The 26514-nt window shown below is 42.4% G+C and overlaps 1 protein-coding gene across 1 annotated transcript in view; it reads left to right on the top strand.

Moving 5' to 3' along the window:
• fras1 (Fraser extracellular matrix complex subunit 1) overlaps positions 1-26514 on the top strand; it is a 515676-nt gene that overhangs the window by 239944 nt on the left and 249218 nt on the right. The window contains 5 exon segments of the mRNA XM_055640301.1: positions 529-567; positions 2057-2204; positions 7087-7230; positions 13524-13658; positions 21946-22089. Coding sequence (XP_055496276.1) covers positions 529-567; positions 2057-2204; positions 7087-7230; positions 13524-13658; positions 21946-22089 — 610 coding nt within the window.

Here is a 26514-nt window from a genome sequence, read left to right as displayed (position 1 = left end):
TTAAATCATCAATTTTGATCTTCAATGGATTTGTTTCCCTGACAAAACGGTTTTGTCGAGCCTCATTTTGCAGTCTAAGGAATTAGGCTTTGGTTGGTGAAAGGCTTTGATGTATTAACAACGGACGATACACATTGCAGGGCATCAGTCAGAGCAAAGATGTAGAGGTACTCCTGGGAAACAACACCCTGTGATAATATTTACTGTTTCAGTCCAGCAGTGCGAAAATGTCATTAGTTTAAAAATTAAAGAAGATGGTAGTCTTTCCACAAATATGTTTGAAATGGTAAACATAGATTTAAAAAACAAAACTTAAACATGTTGGGGTAAGGGCTCATCTTTACTCTTGTTGAAGTGGTTCCAGTCTTTTGTCGATGTCGGTAATTGTTCCATTAATTTCAATAGAATGAAAACTGGACAGATTCTATAGACAGTTTACTCAACCTGCTTAGCATCAGGACAGATGTTTTTAACAGAAGATATTTACTTTTGTGAATAATTTATTAATAATTATATTTTTGATTGCAGGTGCATCATTCAGATTTGAAAGGTGAAAAAAATCTGCAGGTAGGTAGATACCTGTGTGACCTCTTCTTTATTTTAGTGAAATACAGAGTCTGAAGAAGGGTCCCGACCCAAAACATCACTTAGCCATGTCCTCCAGATATGCTGCCTGACCCGCTGAGTTGCTGTGTTTTTGTTCTTGTGAAATAAACCTAGATTCAAGATTCAATTTAATTGTCATTTGGACCCCTGATACCTGTGGAGGTCCAAACGAAACTGCCGTTTCTGGCCATACATTACAAACAAATAGACCCAAGACACAACATAATTTACATAAACATCCCATTTACATTGCTGTGAATGGAAGGCCAAAAAAAACTTATCTCTCCAATATTTACTCCCCCCCCCCCCCCCCCCCCCCCCCCCCCGATGTCAGAGTCAAAGTCAAAGCCCCCGGCTGGCGATGGCGATTGTCCCGCGGCCCATTAAAGCCACGCCGCGTGGTGCGAGGTCGCACACCGGGTCTTGATGTTAGAGCCCCCGGCGTGCGCTCGCAGAGTCCCGCAGCCATTCCAAGCCGTGCGGGGCGGTGCTGTAAGGCCCCGCTCCAGGAGCTCTTCGACCCCGCAGTCAGAGGCCGCTGCTGACGAGAGTCGCGCCGCCTATTACCTAGAAAGAAGCAGTATAACTGGAGATCAAAGAGAACATTGACTCACTGATACCTGTGGATGAAATCCAAAAGAGACTGTATGGAGGGGCAGGAGGAATGACTGTGGTGTTTATGTTAGAGTGGGAACACAGCCCAGTTTAGTTGTGTTTGGGACTTCTGAATAAAAGCCAGCAGCTCCACTGGGAATATTTAGCAGGCTGGGCTTTTGGATTTCCCAAGTGGAAGCAGGAGTTTCAAACAGTACAGTTAGTCACTGATTCTGGGCCATTGACATTTCACCATTACATTCTTCCTGGGGTTCAGTGTGTAGGAGGGGGAGGGGGTGCAAACCTGCAAGGATGTCTCAGCATTGCAGCTGAGAAACCTGGCTGCAAAAAAGGCTAATGAGGTTCAGGAGGCCATTTCATTTCAATTGGGTGAAAAGTCTGCTAGTAGAAGTGTAGCTACAAATTGAAGAAGGGTCTCGACCCAAAACATCACCCATTCATCATCTTCAGAGATGCTGCCTAAGTTAAGTTATGCTAAGTTGCTCCAACATTTTATGTCCACCCGGTTTTTATTCAATTGATTTCAATATATTTAGTTTTTGCATTGTTTATGGTTTTTAAGTATTTCAATTTTTATCTCAGTGGGAGTGCCAAAGAATTCTCCATGGCAGACAATTTAATCCCACCACAATGTATTTACATTTTAGTTCTACATTTTATTGCAGTGCAAGAATTATGGGATGCAATGTCTTAGAATTATCAATAAAAATGTAATCACGGGAAAACCTATTTTCACCAAGTCATTCGATGATTTGTGCACATTGACTCGATTAATTTTAGAACATCGTAAATTTTCCTGAATGCGCTTTATGTTTTTAAATCTCTCACTAAATAGAATGGAGAAAAATGGCATGAAGGTCCTTGTAAGAAATGTGAATGTCGAGATTCATTGGTGACCTGTTACAAGCGTTCCTGTCCTCTGTGTCCCGCTGGCAGCCTTGCTGTGAAGGTGAATGGCGAATGTTGTCCTGAATGCCAACCAGGTATGAATGTATGAACAGTGACAAGAGGTAGAATAAGGATGGTTCTAGATTGTGTGATTTTGAATTATTTCCTCTGCATTTCAAAATAGTGTTTATAACTTATCACAAATTGCAGTTCTTACTTTCTTACCGTAACAGCGTTTGAACATGAACAGTACAGCACAGGAAATGGCCCTTTGGCCCATAATGTTGGTGCCAAACATGATGACAAGGCCAACTCTTATCTGCCTGCACATAATTCATATCCCTCCATTCCCTGCATATTCACCTGCCAATCCAAAAGACTCAAATGTCTACTTCCACCACAACAACTAACGGTGTGTTCCTGGCACTCACCAACTTCTATATGGAAAAATTGCTCCGCACATCTCCTTTAAACTTTGTCTCTCATATCTTAAAGCTGTGCCCTCTACTTTGACTTTTCCATCCTGGGAAGAAGGATCTGACTGTCTGCACTATCTATGCCTCTCACAATTTGACATACAGGTCTTCCCCCACTCTCTGGTGTGCCAGAGAAAACTATCCAAGTCTATCCAACCTCTCCCCGTAGCTAATGTCTTCTAATCCAGCCATCATGCTGATAAACCTCCACTGCACTTTTTCCAAAGCCTCCACCAGAACTGAAAATAATCATAAATCCATTTTATATTCATTAAAAATTCTGCTAGCATCTATATTTGTGAATGTTCATGCTTGTGCATGTGGATGACTGGTGCATGTGTATATATGTATACATGCCCTTGTGTGTGTGCATGTATGTGGGTTTGTCCATGTGTGCATGCTTCTTTGTGTGTATTGTCCATGTGTATGTTCTCATCTGTGGTGTGTGTGTGTGTGTGTCTTTGTGTTTGCATCTGTGTGTGCGCGTGTTTGCCTCTGTGTGTGTGTGTGTGTCTGCCTGTGGCCAGGTCAGGAGTGCATTCTTGCAACAGGTAGAACCCCTGCATGATATAATTCCATCAACTGTAACAACTATTTGGAAATGTAAATAACAAAGCACAGAACAATATGTAGCAGAAGTTTGTATTATCTTGCACAGTTACGTTTATAGACTGGAACCCTGTCTACCAAAAGATCATATTAAATTATCAGGAAATTACTTGCAAGGTGCAACACTCCAAAGCTGTGATTAATATTGTGAAACTCCAGGTTGAAATGGAATTGTTGGACTGGAAATGTGAATTGGTGTGAAAAGCTCTATTGATTCCAAATCCTATAGCTATTCTCATGTTTTAATGTAAGTTTATAGTCTGTTTATCTTTCTTGCTTATTCTTTGCTCTTTCTTGCTCTCCTCTTATCCACTGATCTCTTCATGCACACAGCATGCAGAACAATGCAGTTACCTGGGTCCACCCTTTTTGTTCTTCTTGACGGACCCAGTCTGCATGATGTCTTTTAAGTATCTCCTCTTACATTGTGCAGAATCAGAAATTTTATATTTTAAACAGTGTTTGCTTGTCACCTGCTGACACGTGACGGTGCTTGATGTTTTCATGCAGGTTTTCCGCATCTCTCTCTATCAGTAAATTGGAGGCTTGGAGCAATGTACAAATAACTGCTTATGTTCCTCCGCTGATTTACCTGCCCCACCTACGTCAAAGTCACTAGTTATCTTCCGGTAAAAAAACATTTTGAAGATTGGGTCCCACAAAAGTTCCAGATATGAGAGTCCAAAGCATGTGACCTCTTCAAATGAAGCAGTATTGGAATGCAGAGTATAGTTGGACTCAAGCTCATTGATGGAGATCAGTTTCATATAACAGTTACATTGATTGATTGATTGATTGATTGATTGAAAGATATAGTGTGGAAACAGGCCCTTCGGCACACTGAATCCACACCAACCATTGATCACCATTTCACAGTAGTTCTGTGCTGGACCTTCTTTCCGTCCAATCCCTATACACTCGGGTCAATTTATAGAGGCCAATTAACCCGCTACAAACCCGCACATCTTTAGGATGTGAGACGAAACTCATGTGGTTGCAAAGAGAACATGCACACAGACAGCACCCTGGATCAGGATTGAACCTGGGTCTCTGATGCTGTGGCAGCTGGTCCGCATTGACCAGAGATCACTCTCCTACATGCTTGGGACAAGTTACAATTTTTACAGAAGCCAATTAACCTTCAAACCTGTACATCTTCAGAATGTGGGAGGACAACGCACCCAGAGAAAATCCACATGATCACAGAGAATATACAAGCTCCACACAGACAGCATGCATAATCAGGATTGAACCCGGGTCTCTGGCGCTGTAATGTAGCAACGCTACCACTCCGCCACTGTGCCATCCAGTGTTATGTTAATTGTCCATTTCTGCTTGTCATAAAAATTGCACAAAAAACGCTTCAAGAATTTCTTTTCAAGATCAGCCTATGTGCAAAATTCTTTCTGACTTCTGGGTGGCCTTGTCACAAAATAGAGAAGGGGTGTCCAGGAAGACACTAGAGTCTTGACACCTCATGATGAGACCAAGTAGTAGAAGGCCCCCCAACGTTCTAGACAACTGGTTCATCTGTCCTCTTAGCACCACCTGCCCCACCTGCGTCAAAGTCGGTAGATTCTACCAAGGGTTCTCCCCATCTCAGAACCCAGCGGGAGTGAAGGAGACGCAAGTCAACATCAACGCCATCTCTGAGAAAGAGACTGCCACAAGTTTTTTGTAAAAACAGCTGAATATAAAGTAGGTAAACATTGTATTAGACTGGAGTTCAGGCAGAAGAGGCAACTCTAACATTCCTGCACTAATACTAGGGAAATAAAAGAAGAAAGCCACTTAGATTATTTTTTGGATAATAAAGCGAATACAAGTATTGTACGTTTTTCATCCAGTGAGCGAAATACCGTATATCCAGATTTACGAAAAAGATGCACTTGCTTTTAATTCTGGAATTAGTTATCTTCTTTATTTTTTAAAAAAAACATACCCTTTTCTGCTAGTAGCAAGGGAAGGGGTTTAAACCCACAAAAATAGTTTAATTACATTTATTTGTGGAAGCAAAATGTTTAACAGCAAGAATCGTGATTCTTGCTCCCTTTCCTTACTTCTTTTATTTCTACCTTTTTTTAAAGCCCGAAAAACAAAGTGGTACAACAGATGTAATGAGATATATGTGATGTGTATTACTGTAATTTATTGTACTAATAAAAATAAAATATAAAAAATAAATTAAAAAAAATAAAATAAAAAAAAAATTAAAAAAAATGTTTAACAGAAGAAAGGGCATTTGAAACTAATTGGATGAGAGGATCTTTCCAGTGGAGATTGCAGGCAGCAAATCAGTCCCACAAAAGTCATCCCAGAGGCTTCCCCTACTTCTATTCCAGTCGCTGTTTCATTTCTTTGGAAGGGGGAGCTGTCTCAGGGAAGACTGAATATTCACATTAAAATTGCAGATTTTTTAAACATGCTTCACAACTGATGGATATTTAAACCATGTTAAAAGCACCAGCATGATACTGTGCTTTTCAACAGAACATCAAGAATGTCCCCCACTGTTCAGTCTCATCGATCACGGCTCAAGTTATTCCACACAACAGTTCACAGAAACTATTTTATTTGCACAATTGCAGATTCATCAATGAATTGAGCTGTGGATTCTTCAGCCCCTTCTAGATTTAACTCATCCACTCTTTGCCCTTTCTCCTGTTAATTTAATGTGTCCGTTGTTGACTCTCCCCATTAAACCTGCACTCTTTCCACACACCCTGCTAATTAGCAATGTTGTGCTTTCCCCTGGTTTAAAACTGTATGAGGATTCTTCCTTTTTACTTATATACTCCCAAGACATTCCATCTAGCATCATTGATGTCAGAGGTGTCAGGGTGCAAGTCCATATCTCCCTGAAAGTGTAATGCAAGTGAATAGTATGATAAAGAAGGCACATGGCATGTTTGCTTTTGCAGGTCAGGGCATTTAAGTCATGATGTAGCTTTATAGGACTTTATTTAAACTGCATTTGGAGTATTGTGTGCCGTTCTTGTCACCCCATTACAGGAAGGATGTGGAGGTTTTGGAAAGGGTGCAGTGGTTGACCGGAATGATTCTTAGATTAAGGAGTATTGGAGATATGGGGAGGTTGGACAAATTTGGACTGTTTTCTCTGGAATGGCAGATATTGCAGGAAGACCCGATAGAAGTACATTTTGAGAGGCATAGATAGGGTAGTCAGTCAGAACCTTTTTCCCAGGATGGAAAAAAAACAAATACTAGAGGGCCTAACTTTGAGAGGGATGTATTTTACAGGACATGTGCTGGGCAAGTTTTTTTATGCAGTGTGTGGCGAGTGGTTGGAGCATGCTTCTGGTGGTTGGGGCACATACAATAGTGACATTTAAGAAACTTTTGGATAGATCTATGGATATGTAGGGAATGGAGGGATATGGATTATGAGCAGGCAGGTCTTGGCATCATGTCTAGAACAGACATTGTGGACTGAAAGCCCGTTCTTGTGCTATATTTATTGTTCTACGTCTGATACAATTGCTGATTGAATACCTTGGATATTGTGGGCAGATGACCTAGGTTGATTTAAAGCCAGCAGTACAAGAGACAGGTTCTTTGGAGTAGGGATTAAGGGTGGGGTTGTGGGGGGGGGTAGGGGTAGGGTTAGTGGTTGGTGGAGGGAGGAAGGAATCCTGATGCCGCTGAAATCCATTCCTGAATGCAGATGTACAGATAATGCTCGCCAAATACTGATTTTCTTCATCGAAAGCCGCATGTAGAATTTGCACACACATGAAATAAATATTTGTTTTCAAAAAAGTTTCCTTTCAGTGTTGTTCAAAGGATGAATGGAGGAATGGAAATGTCTGTGGAAGTAATCAGTTTCATGTTGCTAGAAATTCATGGTTTTATTTCATTACTTGCTTGATAGTTCAGTGCCACCCGGATTGCCTGACCTGCTCACAATCACCTGATTATTGTGACATCTGCATGGACAAGAGACGGCATCTGCAGAATGGCCGCTGTTTGCAGCACTGTGACCATGGGTTTCACCAAGACAGCGGGCTGTGTAAAGGTATCTGACAATCTCCTGATCATTCAAGTTCTCAGAATGCTTGAAGAGCCCCTTTGTGAAAGAGGATTTCTGTTTCTGGTGAACCTTTGTCTTCAGTTTGGTAACTGTGTGTTGATTGAACGCTTTGTCAAAGCAAGTGTATATTTTTAATGGATCCATTACAAAATATAGCAGTGATACACATGTTAAAAGTTTAAAAAAAACTCTTTGGAGGATACTTTGCTCACTTGCTTTATAACAAATGGGTAATAATGAGTGCTTCAAGGCAAGATAACTGCTGTACTGCTGTACAAGATAACTGTTTATCAAAAGAAAAGCATGTTTAATATCTTTCTCCCATCAGCTTTTAAAAAAGGGAATATATCTGTTTGCTACCCTTCAGATCTTAATCATTTCATTAAATCCGATGGATGCCTTTGTCCATTGAGCACTTAAGTTGTACATCAAAGTCTTTTGGGCTGTCGGATTGCATCCAGAAACATTCTATTCAAGTAAACAAATGTCACCTCAAAAGCTTACAAAAAATCTTTAAATTAGATGATCAACTTTGGCAAAAGGTTTCTCTCATTGGGGTTATTTGAAGACTTCGTAAACATCATTGGTTAAACCAGTAAAGCTTGAAATAAGTCTCTGCTCTATTGATTATGGATGGGTGCCAGAGGACTGAAAGCTGGAAATGTGGACTTGTCTTTCAAAGAAGAGTCAGCACCAAATGAATAATGAATAATCATGGCAGTTGTTCTGCCTTCTGAGGAGAGAAAGGTTTCAAAGTATTGCAAACTATCATAAAGAGCCAAATGGTATCATTAATAGATTCAAAAGGGCCAGTGTGTTTGACAGACTCCGTTTGGTTGGGCAACTTTAGTTAAGTAACAGCTAATGGGAGAAATTGTGTGGATGCAGTGTATATAGGATTTAGTAATTGCCCTGGCAGGATATTTTATGGGGGTTTATCCAACAGGGAGAAATCATAGCATGACTGGGACATTTCTTCAGAGTAACAGAAGTGGATTGGAGTCCAACATGATTATGTTATGGTGGTACATCTCCCCACTGTATATCATTGATTGGGTGGGAGTGTTGTTCTCATTTAAAGATACTGCCACATTGGGAGCAATTATCTCTACCGAGTGGCGCCAACAATGGCTGCCTCGCCAACAGTCTCTCTGTCCCTTCCTGCTTTTGTTGTTTGTTTGTATGTGTTAAATGTATGTTTTTAGTGTTCTTTAGCTTGTTTTATGTGGGGGGTGGGGCGGTGGGGCTTTGGGGGAAACTTTTTCTAATCTCTTAAGTTTCCATTCATGAAGATATCCAGAGCCAGCTTAAGTAAAATGAGTTTCCCTTTCAAATTAGAAATGAGAAGGAATTAGGAGAACATAAGGGTGTAGCCTTGTTTGATCCTGACCTCTGGTGCTGCATGTATAGTGTTTGCATATTCTCTCTGACTACGTGGGTTTTCTCTGAAGAGCCCTGGTTTTCGCCTCGACAGAGATGCGATTTATTTTTTTTCTGTATCGTATCTCCGTCCGCACTGCGGCCTAACATCGAGGCGTTGCTGGCCTTTGCTGGAGACCGATTTCGAGAGCTCCACCACGGGTACCTGTGGACTTTAACATTATGGAGCTCACGATCCTTTTGCCAGAGATCGACCTCTGAGCTCCATTGCGGGAGTCTGCGGGACTTTAACATCACGGATCTGGTCAGAGATTGATTTCAGGAACTCCAAGCCATAGGATCTTCGACCACCGGCTGCGGGAGCTTTGAATTCCCTGACGCGGATGGTTTGAATGCCCCGGAGGGAAAATAAAAGAGGAAGATGATTGGACTTTATCGTCTTCCATCACAGTGAGGAACGTGGGGAATCTGCTGTGGTGGATGTTTATGGCAACTTCTATGTAGTTCTGTGTCTTGTTGGTTTTATTTAGTATGGCTGTATGGTAATTTGAATTTCACTGTACCTCAATTGGTACATGTGATAATAAACTGACCTTGAAAAGTTGACCTTGAAACTTTGGAATAAATGTAAACTGCTCGGAAATATTGAAAATTATAGGGTTAAAAAATAGAGATTGAATTCCATAAATCCAGCATGAATCAGTACCGATAAATGTAGCAATAATTATACTCATTCTGAAAGTAAACAATGCTGAAGAAGAGCAGAGGATACAGACTTGGAACATTAAAGATAACACTTAAAGTTGATGAAGCCATTGAAAAATACCCAAGGAAGAAGGCTTGAAGAATTGGTAATTTGATTTTGAGCAGAGGGAAATAAGAGGCATTGTATTCAAAGAACTTGAAATTATGGAAGGTTGTTGACATGATGTTTCCATTCATGAAGATACCCAGAGCCAGCTTAAGTAAAATGAGTTTCCCTTTCAAATTAGAAATGAGAAGGAATTAGGAGAACATAAGGGTGTAGCCTTGTTTGATCCTGACCTCTGGTGCTGCATGTATAGTGTTTGCATATTCTCTCTGACTGCGTGGGTTTTCTCTGAAGAGCCCTGGTTTTCGCCTATATCCCAAAGACATACAGATTGATTATTTTAACATTCCAATCATTGATACAAAATACATCAATTGATGCTCCTGAACACATCCTCAGTGATGTAACCTGGGGTCATTGGGTGTTTCGGATCTTTCAACATCGGACACCCTCATCCAGGCGACCCAGCCGTGGTTGATCAGACCACGACTTGTGTTCAGGTGGCATTTGCTCCTCCCCATGGACCTCCTCTCCTGATCCAGAGCCATCTCTAGGCCTTTTCCACTGCCTCTGTGGTGTTCTTGATGGCTCTTCTCCTCTCCATTCCATTGATGCCCAGTGCTGCTCCCTTTTGATGTTGGGACAGGACAGATAGTGAATTAGTATTTCCCAGAATGAGTGCAGCTCCATATTGAATGCAAGAGATTAAGATCAGAGAACAATGGCAAGGTCCTTAATAAAGATCTGATGCTGTGCAAATCAATTCTGAGATTTGCCTGTGAGGTTAATGCTATGTCAGTATTCAAGATTAGATTTGATAACTGAAAGAAGAATTGAAAAGTTAAAAGAATATAAGAATATGTTTGATACCTTCTTGTATGGAGGTTAAAAATGGACAAAGTTCTCCAAAGTTAGCCAAATGTCTCTCTAAATACTTGAATTCTATTAAATAATGAATTGGACTATTATATTAAATATGAATTTATCTGAATTATTTCCAGGAATATATGTTTAAGTAATCAAGCACGGGAGACGGATAGAGACACATGGAGATATAAAATTAAGATGCAAAAAATTTTTGTGGATCATGATTTAATGAAATCCTTTACATTTATTCAATATTAGAGAGAGTTCATCCTCAACTACTTCCAGTGGGAAGCAACCCTTGGGGACTTTCCTTCAGGGAACAAACAAAAGCAACATCTGAGACTTTAGATCGTTTGTGCTTGGAATAATGTTAAGGAGAGTAAAGAATAGATGTGGTGGATGATTCATTCTAGAATTGGTCAAGTGTCGGTAGATAGTTTCAATTTGATATGTAAGGATTTAGCTCGGTGGGTAGTCATTAGAATGGTTGATGGATTTTTTTTCATCGATTTGTAGATTGATCCACTGGTGAAGAAGAAGAATTTGTTGTTAATTTTAAACAAGTTTATCACATCTCCTCCTCATCACTTCAAAAATAACTCCTTTTTCTGTTTTCAGTTTAAGCCAACAATCCTCATCCTTGATGTCATTCTGGGCAATCCCTTTTTCAGTCTCTTGGGGACCTTGGCATCCTTTTTGAAGTCCAGCACCCAAAACTGAACACAACACTCTAATGGAGATCTAACTGGTATTCTCCAAATATATACAAGATAACATATTTACTTTTGTACTTCAATCTTATTTTTCTGAAGCCAAGGAATCCATTTGTTCTTTTTAACAGTCTTCTCAACATCCTATTTCTTTCTTTTGCAGATGGCCACTTCCATGGCCATTTTTGTCTTCATTGACCCCTATTGAATACCCTCAGTTAGATGAAGCAATGAAATCAGCTGATGAAGATAATGTTCACACTTCTCTCTAATACATTTAACCTGCCAAATTTCTGCTCATTTCATAAGTCTCTATACACCTTAATCGGGTTCTATCATTTATAATTAGTTACTTTATTTTGGAATTTTCCATCATCTGAAAACTTCCAATGTAATCTTGAATATTGGCCAAGTCTATGTATTTAAAAAATCTGTGGGTAGATGCTGGAAAACTCAACAGGTGAGGCAGCATCTATGGAGAGAAGGAATGGGCGACTTTTCAGGTTGAGACCCTTCTTCAGACTGACATCAGGGGAGGGGATAGGACAAACAAAGATTGTTGGCGGAGACAGTGGGAGAACTGGGGGGCGGGTGAAGAGAGAAAGCAAGGGCTACCTGAAGTTAGAGAAGTGTAAACTACCCAAGCAAAATATGAGGTGCTGTTCCTCTAATTTGCGCTGGGCCTCATTCTGACAATGGAGGAGGCCCAGGACAGAAAGGTCAGATTAGGAATGGGAGGGGGAGTTGAAGTGCTGAACCACCGGGAGATCAGGTATGTTAAGACGGACTGAGCGGAGATGTTCAGCAAAACGATCGCTGAGCCTGCGCTTGGTTTCGCCGATGTAGAGAAGTTGACACCTGAAACAGCAGATGCAGTCGATGAGGTTGGAGGAGGTGTAAGTAAACCTCTGCCTCACCTGGAAAGACTGTCTGGGTCCTTGGATGGAGTCGAAGGGAGAGGTAAAGGGACAGGTGTTGTATCTCCTCCGGTTGCAGGGGAAAGTACCTGGGGAGGGGCAAGTTGACCAGAGAGTTACGGAATGGTCTCTGTGGAAAGAAGAAAGGGGTGGAGATGGGAAGATGTGGCCAGTAGTGGGATCCAGTTGGAGGTGGCAAAAATGTTGGAGGATTATATGTGGTAAACGACGGCTGATGGGGTGGAAGGTGAGGGCAAGGGGGACTCTGTCCTTGTTACGAGAGGGGAGAGGGGGAGTGAGAGCAGAGCTGTGTGATATTGAGGAAACCCTACTGAGAGCCTCATCTATAATGGAAGAGGGGAACCCCGTTCCCTAAAGAATGAGGACATCTCCAATGCCCTGGTATTGTCCTGGACGTAGATGCAGCTTAGACAGATGAATTGGGAGGGGGATAGAGTCTTCACAAGAAGAAGGGTGGGAAGAAGTGTAGTCAGGACAGCTATGGGAGTCAGTAGGTTTGTAGTAGACGTCGGTCAATAGTCTGTTTCCTGTGATGGAGACGGTGAGATCTAGAAACGGTAGGGAGATGTCGGAGATGGTCCACGCGTATTTGAGTGCAGAATGGAAATTAGTGGTGAAGTTGATGAAGTCAGTGAGTTTTGCATGGGTGCAGGAGGTGGCACCCATGCAGTCGTCAATGTAGTGGAGGTAGAGTTCGGTGATAGGACCAGTGTACGCCTGGAACAGTGATTGGTCACTGTACCCAACAAAGAGGCAGGCATAGCTAGGGCCCATGCGAGTGCCCATAGGTACCCCTTGGATCTGGAGGAAGTGGGAGGAGTTGAAGCAGAAGATGTTGAGGGTAAGGACCAGCTCTGCTGGGCAGAGGAGAGTATTGGTGGATGGAAATTGGCTGGTTCTGCAGTCGAGGAAGAAATGGAGGGCTTTAAGACTCTCCTGGTGAGGGATGGAAGTGTAGGATGACTGGACATCGATAAAGATGAGGGAGTGGGGACCTGGAAAACGGAAGTCATTGAAGAGACGAAGAGCTGTGGTCTTTGTGCAAGGCCCCTGAGGAATACAATTAAGTATTGCTCAGTAATCTAAAAATTATTAGTCATCTCTGCACTGCTTTGTGTCATTTAGTCAATTTTGTGCCCATGCTGCATTAGTTTGTTAAACTAAATGAACTTTAACTTTGCTGCAAATCCACATTGAGAACCTGATCCTCAGCAGCTTTCATTAATTCATCTGAGAAACTCGACAGGGAAGGATACAAGCAAAAGCAATTTAACCTACCTCAGGGAAGTTGCTCGGAAATGGCTTACTGACAGCACTGGTAGAAACTGTGTGAAGCTTCCTTGGCTTGGAAACAGTGCATTCCGTGCAGCACAAAGAGTTCAAATGAAATAAAAGTAATGATCGCTGGCATACTGCAGTTTGCATGGAAGGGTGTGCAGCTTTAGAGGAAACATGAGATAAATTGACTGCAACAAGTCCTTATCCAATAGTGCTTGACCTTTTTTTTTTTCCTGCTGTATTACAAAGAAGAATCAACTGGTCTTAACTGTAATTTGTCTTTCCCTGACACAGCATGTGACGAACCATGTGCCACTTGTCAAAATCAGTTTGAATGCTCATCGTGTAAGGAGTTCTTGCTGCTGAAGAATGGTCAATGCGTGCCTTCTTGTGGGGAAGGGTTTGCTCAGCATCAGTTGCAGTGTACAGGTATGTGTTTAATTGCTTGGACATTTTACCCGTACCAAAAGTCCCATTCATCTTAATAACCTTCATAAAATTTACTTGGGTAAAATGTTATACTTCGGTGAAATGTGGGGAATGTCTATGGGATTCACCTGTTTTCTCACTGTGGAGTCGGTCATTGGAATGGCTGGAGAATTTGTTGAAAGGTTCTGAATGAGAGGGAAACTCTCAAATTTTCTGTGCAGCAGATTACTTCTAAAAACAGTAAAACATGGGAACATGGAAATAGGGGTAAGCTGACCAGCCATTTGTTTCTCTTTCACAATTCAGTTGGTTGATGTTATTTTTTTTTGTTCATTCGTGACTTTTAAGACCGGCATTTATTATCCATTCATCATTAGGTTGAACCAACGGATATGCTATTTCAAGAAAGTTTGAGTCTATATTCAAACGTTAATTCGCAGAGTGTGGGTATTTCTAGCATTTCCCTGTATTTATTATCCAATTCGTAGCCCGTGTACTCAAACCATTTAATGATAAGGATTTTCTCATTTTAGACCAATATCGTTCTAGGGAGTGATATTGAGCTTTCTATTTTTTTACTCTTCTATTTATTTTTAATTTTTGTTTATTATCTTACTTTAGTTTTTTTTCGATACTTTAATCCTGCTATACTTTTGCTAAGCCTGCTCTTTCATTTGCATAGATTTGCTGTAAGCATCTTGCAGTTCAAGGCAAAGGTTATTAATTTTTATGATGCTGTGTGAAGCTCTCCACCAGGAAATCTAATTTCTAAAACAAAACAACTTCAGATGCTGGAAATCTGAAATACGAAGTGAAAATAATAGAAAATATGCAGCAGGTCAGACAGCATCTCTTGTAAGAGAAAACAAAGTTAACAATTTTGATCCATGACTTTTCATCATGAAAGATTGTAATGAAAGGCCATTAACCTGAAACCAAAATGATGTTTTCTTCTTCACAGATGCTGCCTGAGTATTTTCCATTTGCATTTACCTTCCTTACCAACTATTCAAATTAACCTTTTGTGAATCCTGCTCCATCAATTCCAAGTTCCTTTTCACCTCCGATTTCAGAATTCTCTCACCATTTAGAAAGCAATCTACATCTTTATTCCCTCTAACAAAGAGCATGATTGCACATTTTGCCACGCTGTATTCCATCTGCCACTTCTTTGCTCACTCTCCCAATCTATCCAAATCCTTCTGCAGACTCCCTGCTTCCTAAATTCTACCTCCCCCTCCACTAATCTTTGTATCATCTGCAAACTTGGCCACAAAGCCATCAATTCCCCCATCTAAATCATATATATATGACGTGAAGAGTAGCGGCCCCAGCACCGACCCCTGCCGAACACCACTAGACACTGGCAGGCAACCAGAGAAAGCCCCCTTTAGTCTTATTCCTTGTCTTCTGCCATTCAGCCACCCTTCTATCCATGCTAGTATCTTGGGCTTTAATACCATGGGCTCTCTCATCTTGTTTAACAGCCTCGTGCACACCTTATCAAAGGCCTTCTGAAAATCCAAGTTAACAATATCAACTGACTTTCCTTTGTCTATCCTGCAATTTATCTGCTGACTTCGACCAATTGTATCATGTGTTTCTAAGTACCTCATCCTTAATAATGAACTCTCGAATCTTGCCAATCACAGAGGTCAGGCTAATCGTCCTGTAGTTTCCCCTCTTTTGCCTCACCCCCTTGAACAGCGTAGTAACATTTGCAAATTTCCAGTCCTCTGGGACCACTCCTGACTGATTCTTGAAAGATCACTATAAATGCTTCCCCAATCTCTAAAGCTACCTCTTTCAGAACCCTGGGGTACAGTTCATCTGGTCCAGGTGACTTAATCACCTTCAGACGTTTCAGCTTCCCAAGCACCTTATCCTTAGTAATAGCCACTCCAAGGTTTCAAGGCCAGTTTCTTGTCACATATACAAATTAAGGTACATTGAAAATCGATTACCATACAGCCATACTAAAAAAAAGCAAAATGACACACTACTAAATAAAAGTTAACATAAACATTCACCATAGTGGATTCCTCACGTTCCTCACTGTGATGGAAGGCAATAAAGTCCAATCTTCTCCCTCTTTATTCTCCTGCGGTTGGGGCGATCGAAGCTCCCGCTGCCTTTGGTCGAAGTCCCTGCGTCGGGGCGATTGAAGCTCCCGCATCGGGTCGATCGAAGCTCCCGGGGCTTGGTGTTCCCGAAGTTGTCTCTCTAACCAGAGATCGTGCGATGTTAGTCCGCAGGCTCCCTCGTTGGAGCCCCAAAGCCGATCCCCATCAGAGATCGCGAGCTCTGTGATGGTGAGTCCTGCATAATTTTACACTACAAGATTGCACTCCTGACAGCGTAGCATTCTCTCAGTCTACTCCGAAACAACAGTGTACCTCTCCCTCAGTCTGCACAGACATATGTCATTCCTTTCATTACAACACAGAATTGTCACCTTAGATGGACCCACATATTTCTCAACTGCACCCAATATTTCCAAAGTACATGAACTACATGGGTATTGAAGAAGCAATTAGGCAGGATAGATATTATGGAAATTGTTTTGTAAATTGAAAGAGAACCAGAATCAATCCATAACACATTAATATAAATTACTCGATTGAGGACAGCATGGTGGAGCAGCGATAGAGGCTGCTGTTCAGCGTTAGAGACCCAGGTTCGATCCTGACCATGAGTGCTGTCTGTATGGAGTTTGTACGTTCTCCCCATGACCTGCGTGTTTTTTCTCTGTGAGTTTGGGTTTCCTCCCATTCTCCGAAGACGTACAGGTTTGCAGGTTAATTGGTTTTGGTAAAATTGTAAATAGTCTCTAGTGTGTGTAGGATAGTGTAAATGTGCGGGGATTGTTGGTCGGCGCAGACTCGGCGGGCTGAAGGGCCTTTTTCCACGCTGTATTTCTAAACTAAACTAAACTAAAGTAATTAATACTTTGCGTAAGTTTCCAAACATTGTTGTTTCAGTCACTCCTTGTTCCTGTGCTTTGGCAGCCTTGATCAGGGGCAGGTTGGGAACAGATAATATTGCATAGAAAAAATATCATGGGTATTTTGTGAGACAGTGAGAGCGTGTTGGTGAGAATTGTTTAGATGGATCAGACATGCTGAAACAGCTGTTCTCTTCAAGAGTGGGGCCTCAAGTATTTGAGAGAGATTGCAGTACAGCTTCAGTTCCCTGTTTCTGGAACCATGGCGAGTGCAAAGAATTAAATCATCTGCACTTTCATAATTAACAATAAAATAATGTGCTGTCAATACACATCATATTAACCATAAAAGTTGGTGGATAGGTAATATGAGGTGCATGGTATAGAAGATTATGCAGAGCTCTCAAGAAAAGTTGGGAGTTACGGCACTGTCAGAACCATTTTATAAAACCGGCGCAAATTATTATATCAAGTAAGTTTTATATTAATTTATTGTGCAGTGATTCAGGTTTTCGGTGATTTGCAACATAATTTCAATAATATCTATCATGCTGGACTTCTCCCACCTGCTGCTTGTAAGTCATGGCTCAACAATATATTTCAATAACACTGATGATTCCAAAATGTTCATTGTTTATAACTGACCCAAGGCAGAGAAAGTTGTTCAATTACTAACTGCAGGCGCATTTAGAGTAGAAGATAAAAACCTCACTATCAGGGTCCAAGGATCACCAGCTGTGACCAGTTATTGCCTCCATAATCTGGAAGTACTAAGGCAAATTAATTGCCACCCCCAGGTCAGGTAAAATAGCCTGGGACAGAATAAGGTATGACCGTGGGATTTTCTTGAACTGAATGGTTTTATGCTGTCAATGGGCATAACATTCCACAGCTCTCAATGGGCCGCACAGTAGTGCGGCTAGTAGAAATGATGCCTCACAGCCACAGAGACCAGGGTTTAATGCTGGCCTTGAGTGCTGTCTGGGTGGAGCTTGCATGTTTCCCCTGTGACTGCGTGGGTTTCCTTCGGGTGCTCCAGTTTCCTCCCACATCCTAAATTTCTCAACTGCATCCAATATTTTGCAGGTTGGTACATTAAGTAGCCACTGTAAATTATTCCTAGTGTGAGGGTGGGTGGTAGAATCAGGAGGGAGCTGATGAGAATATGGAATGTTTGATGGTTAGTATGGACACGAGCTGAAGGGTGGTATCCATGACTGAGGTTGAGAAAGAAGACTGCATTGATAGCCGTTTAGAGAAATAAAGTAGCATAAAGATAAAATGTTACCAAGAAATATGGCATTGTAACAGATACTCAATAAATCATTACTCAGTGCAACTAATAGAAATTTAAAAAAACACGTTTAAATGTAAATATTGGGATATATTTTCTGTGGTTTGACACTTAATTAAATCTCCTTTACGGAAATTTTTTTCCTTTGAGCCACATTTAAGCTGCATTTTTTTGTTGTCTTATTTGTAGCCTCTTGACTAATCATTTACTTTATAATTGAAAATATACCACGATTGTCAAATATATGTTTGCGTGACTAAAAGACAAATGGATTAATATGTAATTACTTAATCTTTCTGTTCAACTGCTCGAATTGATCCAGGTTTTCTGTTCAAAGGCAAAGAAATTATTCTCACCACTGACCTTGAAGAAAGTTGCTACAACAATCCCTCTGACAAATTTCACTACATCATTTGGTGTATGTGACAATAAATGTCCTTTGTCCTTTTGTCCTTCGTCCTCTGGTGTAGAAGTATCCTTCCTTCCTTGGTCCACCAATCAGCCACTGGCCTCACTCCTCTTCATGCCGACTACCTTCCCTCTGCACTCTGAGTTTTTGACCACAAACGTCAACAATTCCTCCCCCCAACCCTCTCCCCACTCCCACAGATACTGCTCAACCCATTGAGTCCCTCCAGCAGATTGCTTGTATCCCCAGACTTTTTTTTTTTAATCCTTCCTCAAAATGCTATCTTTTGCTATGGTTTTGATATTCTTATTTGGCAGATGACTATTAAGAATTACAGGATACCGGCACATTCATTATTTTACACAGCTTACAATAAAAACAGAAAATGTTGGAAACATTCAACAGGTCAAGAATGACTTATTTTTCCCCCCCCCACACGGTTTTGCTGAAAGGTCTTTGATCTGAAATCTATTTCCACAGATGCTGCCTGGCTTTATGAATGTTTCCAGTGTTTTTATTGTTTCAGACTTCCAGCAGCTGCAGTTCTTTTTCTAATTTCACCTGCTTTCTCAGTGTTATTTGCTGTTAAGCATAAAGTTTTTCTGTCCAGCAGCAGCGATGTCACTGCACTGGCGGAGGAGCCAATGACATTGAACAACTTTATCGAGCAACAAATCAGGAAATAAATAAATACATCTTTTATGTACACTAGGCTTTTCACAGTGCAAAACACACATCGGAGCATATTCCTAAGATTAGGATGGCTGCTGAAATATTGTAAACATTTTATTCATTTTTAACAGCATAAAGAAACAAGTATTTATCTGCAGAAATAAAGATTTGCATTTACAACATTCCTATGTTATGGTCAGGAAAGATGTTATTCTGTAATTGCGACTTAAAGTCTTAGTTACACTTCATTCAGCAGGGTATTACATTTTCAGGCATTATTACAGAAAGATTGATTTGTAAATAGTTTAAGTTTTCACGGTTCACTGATTTCCATTTTTATATTACTAGAAACTGCATCAGATGCACCTTGTGGGAAATAGTGTTGACAGACATACTGGAATGCTCTGTTTAAATGAATATTTTAAATCTGCTGAAAGTTGCTTCCAGTTTCACAGTTTAACAAAGAGTGACCTTGACTTTGTCACTTGCATTACAATTGTCAAACCTAATCTTTAAATCTAGGCACAAGAAACAACTGGAATATGGCATCTGCTGCCAAAGTGAGACCTTGCATTCCACAGTGTCTGAAAGATTCTCTTTTGTTCAGAACATGCGATTCAATTCAATTCAATTCAATTTATTTGTCATTTGGACCCCTTGAGGTCCAAACGAAATGACGTTTCTGCAGCCATACATTACAAACAAATAGACCCAAGACACAACATAATTTACATAAACATCCATCACATCGCTGTGATGGAAGACCAAAAAAACTTATCTCTCCACTGCACCCCCCCCCCCCCCCCCCCATGTCAGAGTCAAAGTCAAAGCCCCCTGCTGGCGATGGCGATTGTCCCGCGGCCATTAAAGCCACGCCAGCTGGTGCAAGGTCGCACACCGGGTCTTGGTGTTAGAGCCCCCGGCGTGCGCTCGCAGAGTCCCGCGGCCATTCCAAGCCGCGCGGGGCGGTGCTGTAAGGCCCCGCTCCAGGAGCTCTTCGACCCCGCAACTCGGGCGGGAGAAGTCGCGTTGCGGGAGCCCTGAAAAGCGGTCTCCCTCCAGGGACCCGCGGGCTCCCGGTGCCGCCGTCCGCCAGACCCGCAGTTGCAGCCTCCGAATCTCCGGAGGTCGGGCCGCAGCAGCAGCAGCAGCAGCGCTCCACCACCGCTCCACCACCGCTCCGGACTCGGCCAGCTCCGCGACGGTGAGGTGAGTCGTCGGCACCAGAGCCCCCGGTTTTCTCTTGTTGGAGGCCGCTCCTCGTTGCAGCCCCAACAACAACGGAGACCCGACAAAGAAAAGGTCGGGTCTCCCGTGCAGGGAGAGATTAAAAGTTACCCCCTCCCTCCCACCCCACCCCCATCCCCACCCCCCCACACACACACCCCAACAAAAAATAACAAAAACAACATAAAAACATAGACAAAAAATAATAAAAATGCAGACGGGCTGCAGAGGCCGCTGCTGACGAGAGTCGCGCCGCCTACCGTTTCCCTTTGTAGATTCCCTTCTACTACAGTTATGGAGCTCTCCCTCACATTTCCTCTGTTTCTTGAACTTCTGCTCTCATCCTACCTCCCTCCAAACAAAATAGAGACGGTGTTCCCTTAGCCCTCACCTTTCACCCCACATGCCACTGCATCTTGCACATCATCCTTCATCATTCCAGCCAGCTGCAACACCTCCCACCACTAGCCAAACCTTCTCCTTACCTCTTTCTGCCTTCCGCAGGGACCTCTCGCACTGTGACTCCTTGGTCTGCACACCCCTCTCCACCCACCCCTCCCTTATCCCTGGCACATGTCCCTGCAACCACAGGAGGTGTAACACTTGTTCCTCCACCTTCTCCCTAGCCGTCACCCATGGACCTAAAGAACCATTCCAGGCGAGAGAAAGATTCATGTGCACCTTCGCCAATCTTATCTACAGCATTCAGTGTTTGCAGTGTGGCCTCCTCTTCATGGATGAGACCAAGTGCAGACTAGGGGAGTGATTTGCAAAGTATTTGTTTTCTGTCTGCAGTGGCCATTCTGAGCCCTGGTTCTCTGACCATTTCCACTCCCACATCACAGGGTACCAGTGCATTAATTGTTTACGCAGGGAGAGCATTGTTCTGCACCAGCAAGCTCCATTCTGATGATGTGTAGCTTTGGGTGCCATTCTGCACACTCATCCAGGGACATACAACAGGACCTTAAACAGAAACTTTACTGAAGTGGCAGATGGCATGGTGGCGCAGTGATGGGGTCGCTGCCTTATAGTGCCAGAGACCCAGGTCCGATCCTGAATATGGGTGCTGTCTGTACAGAGCCGTGACCACGTGGGCTTTCTCTAGGTGTCCACCCACACTCCAAAGATGTGCAGGTTTGAAGGTTAATTGGCTTTGGTAAAGATTGTAAATTGTGTTAGTGTACGGAGATTGCTGGTTGGTGCCGACCCGGTGGACCAAAGGGCCCGTTTCTGCGCTGTATCTCTAAACTAAACTAAAGTTTCAAGATCAGGAAGCAATAACTGGTAACCTTTGCCAAAATTAAGCAACCTGTTTTGGATGAAGTTGGTGAGTGCCTGCTCTATTACACCTGCCTGCTGTCAAGGGTATCAACGAGGGGCAAAACCCTTTGCACAGCATTCCTCAAGCTACTATTAAAGTGTTGGAAAATATTTTTTTAAACTGATATCATCTTGGAGCAAATAGTCATCTTCTCTAACCTTTATCCACCGTGCATCCCTCTTCCCTGAGTGGGACACATTCATCTTATTTATTTGTTCTGCATTATACATAATTAGCACATGTCTACGTAGGCATGGGGTTTCATGTAACTTAAGACCCTCAGAATATATGATAATGTTTGTCTGAACATTGGAGGGTTCAGTTAAATTGAAGGCTCATTATTAACTTAAAGCTTGTGATTTTGAGTTTTAATATTTTGGCAGAAGTCTGACAATGACTTTTAAATGCATTTCTCAGCTTGTCATGAATCCTGCTCGTCGTGCCGTGGTTCTGCGGAGAATGATTGTGTTAACTGCAGGGATCCATCGTTTCAACTGAAAAATGGTGCCTGCGTTGCCAACTGTGGACTTGGCTATTTCACAAAGAATGGGAGTTGTTACGGTGAGCTGAATATCTCTGAAAGGACTTTCCTTTTTGCTTATAAAATTAGCCTCAATTAGAAAATATTTAATTTGTTGCTTGCACTTTAATATCCACTGTACTGTGGACAGTTCTGCTGCATCATCCTCCAGCAATTGTGCTGGTGTTTATCCTGGGCGGTAAGTAGAGCAGTGACTGCAGCTTTTGGGAGAGATACCTGCCTTTGATGCCAAGAGATAATTACTAACATGGATGGTGTTTCCAGCCTTTCCTCTCTGTCCCTGGGCAATCTGAGCACTCAGCTGCTTGCAAAGGCTGACAACACATTCCCCTGATTGCCTTGTCCCCAGCCACCGAGCAGCAGGTCTGTGATCTCGAATGAGAATGAAAAACTAACTTTCAAGCAGTTCTACATATGTTTGTCAAGATATGTAGTAAGGAGCAGATTCCATAATATAACCAAACATTCACTATCAAGAATATACAGTTCTGTCATTCAAATACGACACTTTATTGTGCAAAAGAGATCACTTACTGCACCACTAGCATTGTGAAGTACATTTCACTCCCCTACGCACTTGTGTTTTCATTTATTTCAAATAGCTACTTTGGTTCCTTTGAAGAGTTACTAGGTTATATTTTCATAACAATTGTCTTGGTGACTACAACACTGTACTTGCTTTGGCCTGATAAATTTTGATCATGAAATACGACATTAAATATATTTTTTGTTATCTTGGCTAATTTCAACATTAGCCTTACGTTCTTAATTTGTGCACTGTTGTATATGAAGTCTATTAAGACACCAAAGGCAAATGAATTCACCTGTGCAACTGAAAAATTAGGCATCATCAAACAGACAAAAATTACTTGCAAATTGTTGAGCAATTATGCACCAATTTCTGGATGCATTAATGTTAGTTATTAATACCATATGATTTTGATGCAAGATTTTCTTGTGCCTAATCATTGCTGTACGAGCATCGAACTCCCCAAATGACATCAGCAATAGTCAATGTCCAAAGTTTGTCTTCATCCAGACTTTCACCATCTTTTAAACACGGGTAATATTAATTCACAGAACAACCATTTTTTACTAACACTGAAGACTAAATTTGAACAATATTTAAAGAGTCTGTCACTGTAGAAGGGTTCCGACCCAAAACATCACGTAGCCATGTTCTCCAGAAATGCTGTCTGACCCGCTGAGTTACACCAGCAATTTGTGCCCTTCTCAGTCACTATAAATGTGCATTGAATGCACATGTTGCATGCTCACAGGTTATTCTACACAATAGAACCCAAAGTGCTCGAGTAACTTAGCGAGTCAGGCAGCATCTCAGAGACACTGCCTGACCTGCTGCCTGAACTGCTGAGTTACAACAACACTTTGTGTTCTACAGAAATTCCAGCGCCTGCAGTTCCTTGTGTCTTATTTTTATTCTACAATTGCACACCCTGTATACTGCAGTTAAAACTATCTTCCTCTGTCCGTTTGTCTGAATAAAACTCTGCTCATCGTGCACAAAAATAATGCTCCCAGCCCCCCATGGATTGGGGCTGCACTCACTTTCATTTTGCCACAGTTGGACATTTTAGCCACGTGGATGGCATCTGCCATACTATATGGTTTGAGGATCTCCGGTGTGTTACTGGGGCCATTGATGCTCTATACACCTTTCAAATAGATTTCATGTCACACAAGGACAATTCCTTACATTGTGGATTTCTTTAAAATTCATGTATATCCAGGTTGCATTCATATCCTTGGAGACTGCCTGCCAGGTTTATGTGCCCGTCCACAAGGATGGTCACTTTGAATGGGGGACATTCTTTCTGTACGTGGTGTGGTAGAGCAGCCTCTAAGGTTCCTGTCAATGAACTCAGGAGCACTCACCTGCCCTTGGTAATCACTGCGATAGCCATCAATTGATCGAGTGAGTGACACAGTGGCGCAGCGATAGAATTGCTGCCTTGCAGCGCTGCAGCACCTGAGACCCGGGTTCGATCCCAACTACGGGTGCTGTCTGTAAGGAGTTTGTACTTTCTCCCTGTGACCTCTTGGGTTTTCTCCGGGATCTTTGGTTTCCTCCCACACTCCAGCGACGTACAGGTTTGTAGGTTAATTGGCTCGGTGTAAGTGTAAATTGTCCCCAGTGTGTGGAGGATTGTGTTAATGTGCAGGGATCGCTGGTCGGTGCGGACTCGCTGGGCCGAAGGGCCTGTTTCTGCGTTGTATCACTAAATTTAAAAACTAAACCACACTCTGATGGTTTCTTGTGTGAGCCAGTGTCTTTATTGGCAGTTTAATGTACTCTAGGTTCAGGTAGCAACAATAATTTGACTAGTGGTGCCCGGCATTCCCAATGTAGGGTGGGAGAACACAGTAACACCATATTTCAACATACTAATAAATGTTGCAATTTATAACAGTCTTTGAAAAAGGTGGTAGGGATACATTTACTGTAATTAAGGTTAAACATCCAAACACTGGTGCTGATGGATTTCTAATCCAAATTTTCTATCAGCTTCATCCTGAGCTAGTTAGGTATCACTAATGGACTATGTCTGGTGCTCAGTTTTTTTATGGACTTGTTGTGCATCTATAAAATCCTTTATTATTTCCTTTCTTATAACTTGCTATTTATTCTTCATTCCCCTGCTCAACTGATGTTTTTCACTTTGTTATATTCTATAAAATTTGCTTCATACCACTACTCAGATCAGTCACATTGCTTTAATGAGATGTCATTTTAATCTCTCCATTAATTCCCAGAGCATTATCTTTAGCTCATGTGGGATTAAGTCCCCCGCTTCCTCCCCCTCCTTTTTCTTGTTGAACACTGTATTTTACTTCTTTTTGATTTTGGCTCTTTTCCAGCTTATCTGAACAAATTTAGTTCTTAATCATTGATTTTTCATTCCCCAGCCAAATACTTTACACTGTTTTCCCTCTCTTTCACTGTCTATTGAATCCAATTACGCTGCGGTTATTGTTTCTCAGAGGAACTCTTACCCTGACTGTAACAGCATCTCCAATGAAATCTCCCAGAATTATACCTAGAGAGGTATTTTTCCACGCTGGAATAAAATGTAAATGTCACAAATGGCATTGATTACAGCCCTGATATATCTTTACTTTTATTTGCCTACATTTCATTTATTCTCTATACATCTCCGTTTAGGGGGCCACATCATGGCATAAACAGGAAAAGAGCAAAATCAGAGTAGGACTAGGCCATCTGCCCCTCACACCTGCCCCAACAATCAATGTGACCATGGCTGATCTGCCCCAGACCCCAATTCTTCATCTGTGCCGGTACATCATTGCCCTCAGTTCCTTGATGATTCAAATGTTTATCTACCTTCCCAAAATATCCTTAGTAAACTAGCTTTCAGATCGCTTCCAGCCTAATGAAATCCAGAGATCCTTCACTCTTTGCAGGAGGGAAATTCTTCGCATCTCAGTGCTAAATTACCAATTTATCTTGTATCTCTGTCTCCTCTTTCCTCGCTCTTCCACTCGTGGAACATCTCAACATCTGTTATCCTGTTATGTCGCTTAGTAATTAAGTGTTTCAATTAGATCTCCCCTCATTCTCCCAAACCTGAATAAATATAGGTCAATCTATTTTTAGCATTTCATGCTCAAATAACCCTCCCCGAAATTAATCTAATAAGTGGCTCCAAGACTGCCTCTAATGCTCTATTTTACATCGGAGCCACGTGAGTGACTACGTGAAGAGCCCGCTCAGCACGCATGCGCGGCATTGCGTTCAGCAGTGCAACAGCGGCCGCAGCGGGAGTCAGGCGCTCCCGCTGCAGTTTAAAAGACGGACCGTCAGGTAAGTTACTCTGAGGTCGGCTTTTCTTTTGCAAGGCGAGCCTTCTGATTTGTTTTTCAGACATGAGTTCGATCAAGAAAAGGCTCTCGAAGAAATCTGTCCCCCGCTCGACTCCGACGGAGGAGCGTTCCATCGGTGGGGGGCAGGAGGCGGTAGGACCGCTTACCCAGCGCTCCGCCATCCCCGACACCGGGCCGAGCCCAGTCCCGCTAGCGCCTGAGCAGCGGACTGGTTGTATAGCCACCAGGAAGAGCATCCGGCCGGTGGTTTCCGACTCGTCGGACAGGGACGTCTCACCACCCGTTCGGGGGAGAGACAGCCGCCTGAGCCGCATGGAGCGGCTCCTGGAGCAGGTGCTCCAGCGAGACTCGCTGCGTGAGGGGCAGTCTCGCAGGGGGAGTTCAGGCATTCCCTCCACAGTGCCTTGTGCACTGCCCATCGCTTCCTCCTCACTCGAGGGCAGCTTTGGCGACCAGGACTGGGCTGGTCAGGAAGAGGGAATGCTGGCTGAAGAAGTCGGGAGTATGCCTGGGGTGCAGGAACAGGAAGAGCTGCTGGGTGTGGTGGACCGCTACATGGCAGCCCCACGTGCAGGAAGGCC

Source organism: Leucoraja erinacea, chromosome 1 (assembly GCF_028641065.1).
Source record: "Leucoraja erinacea ecotype New England chromosome 1, Leri_hhj_1, whole genome shotgun sequence".
Classification (NCBI taxonomy): Eukaryota; Metazoa; Chordata; class Chondrichthyes; order Rajiformes; family Rajidae; genus Leucoraja; species Leucoraja erinaceus.
This window is presented reverse-complemented; position numbering and strand designations above follow the sequence as displayed.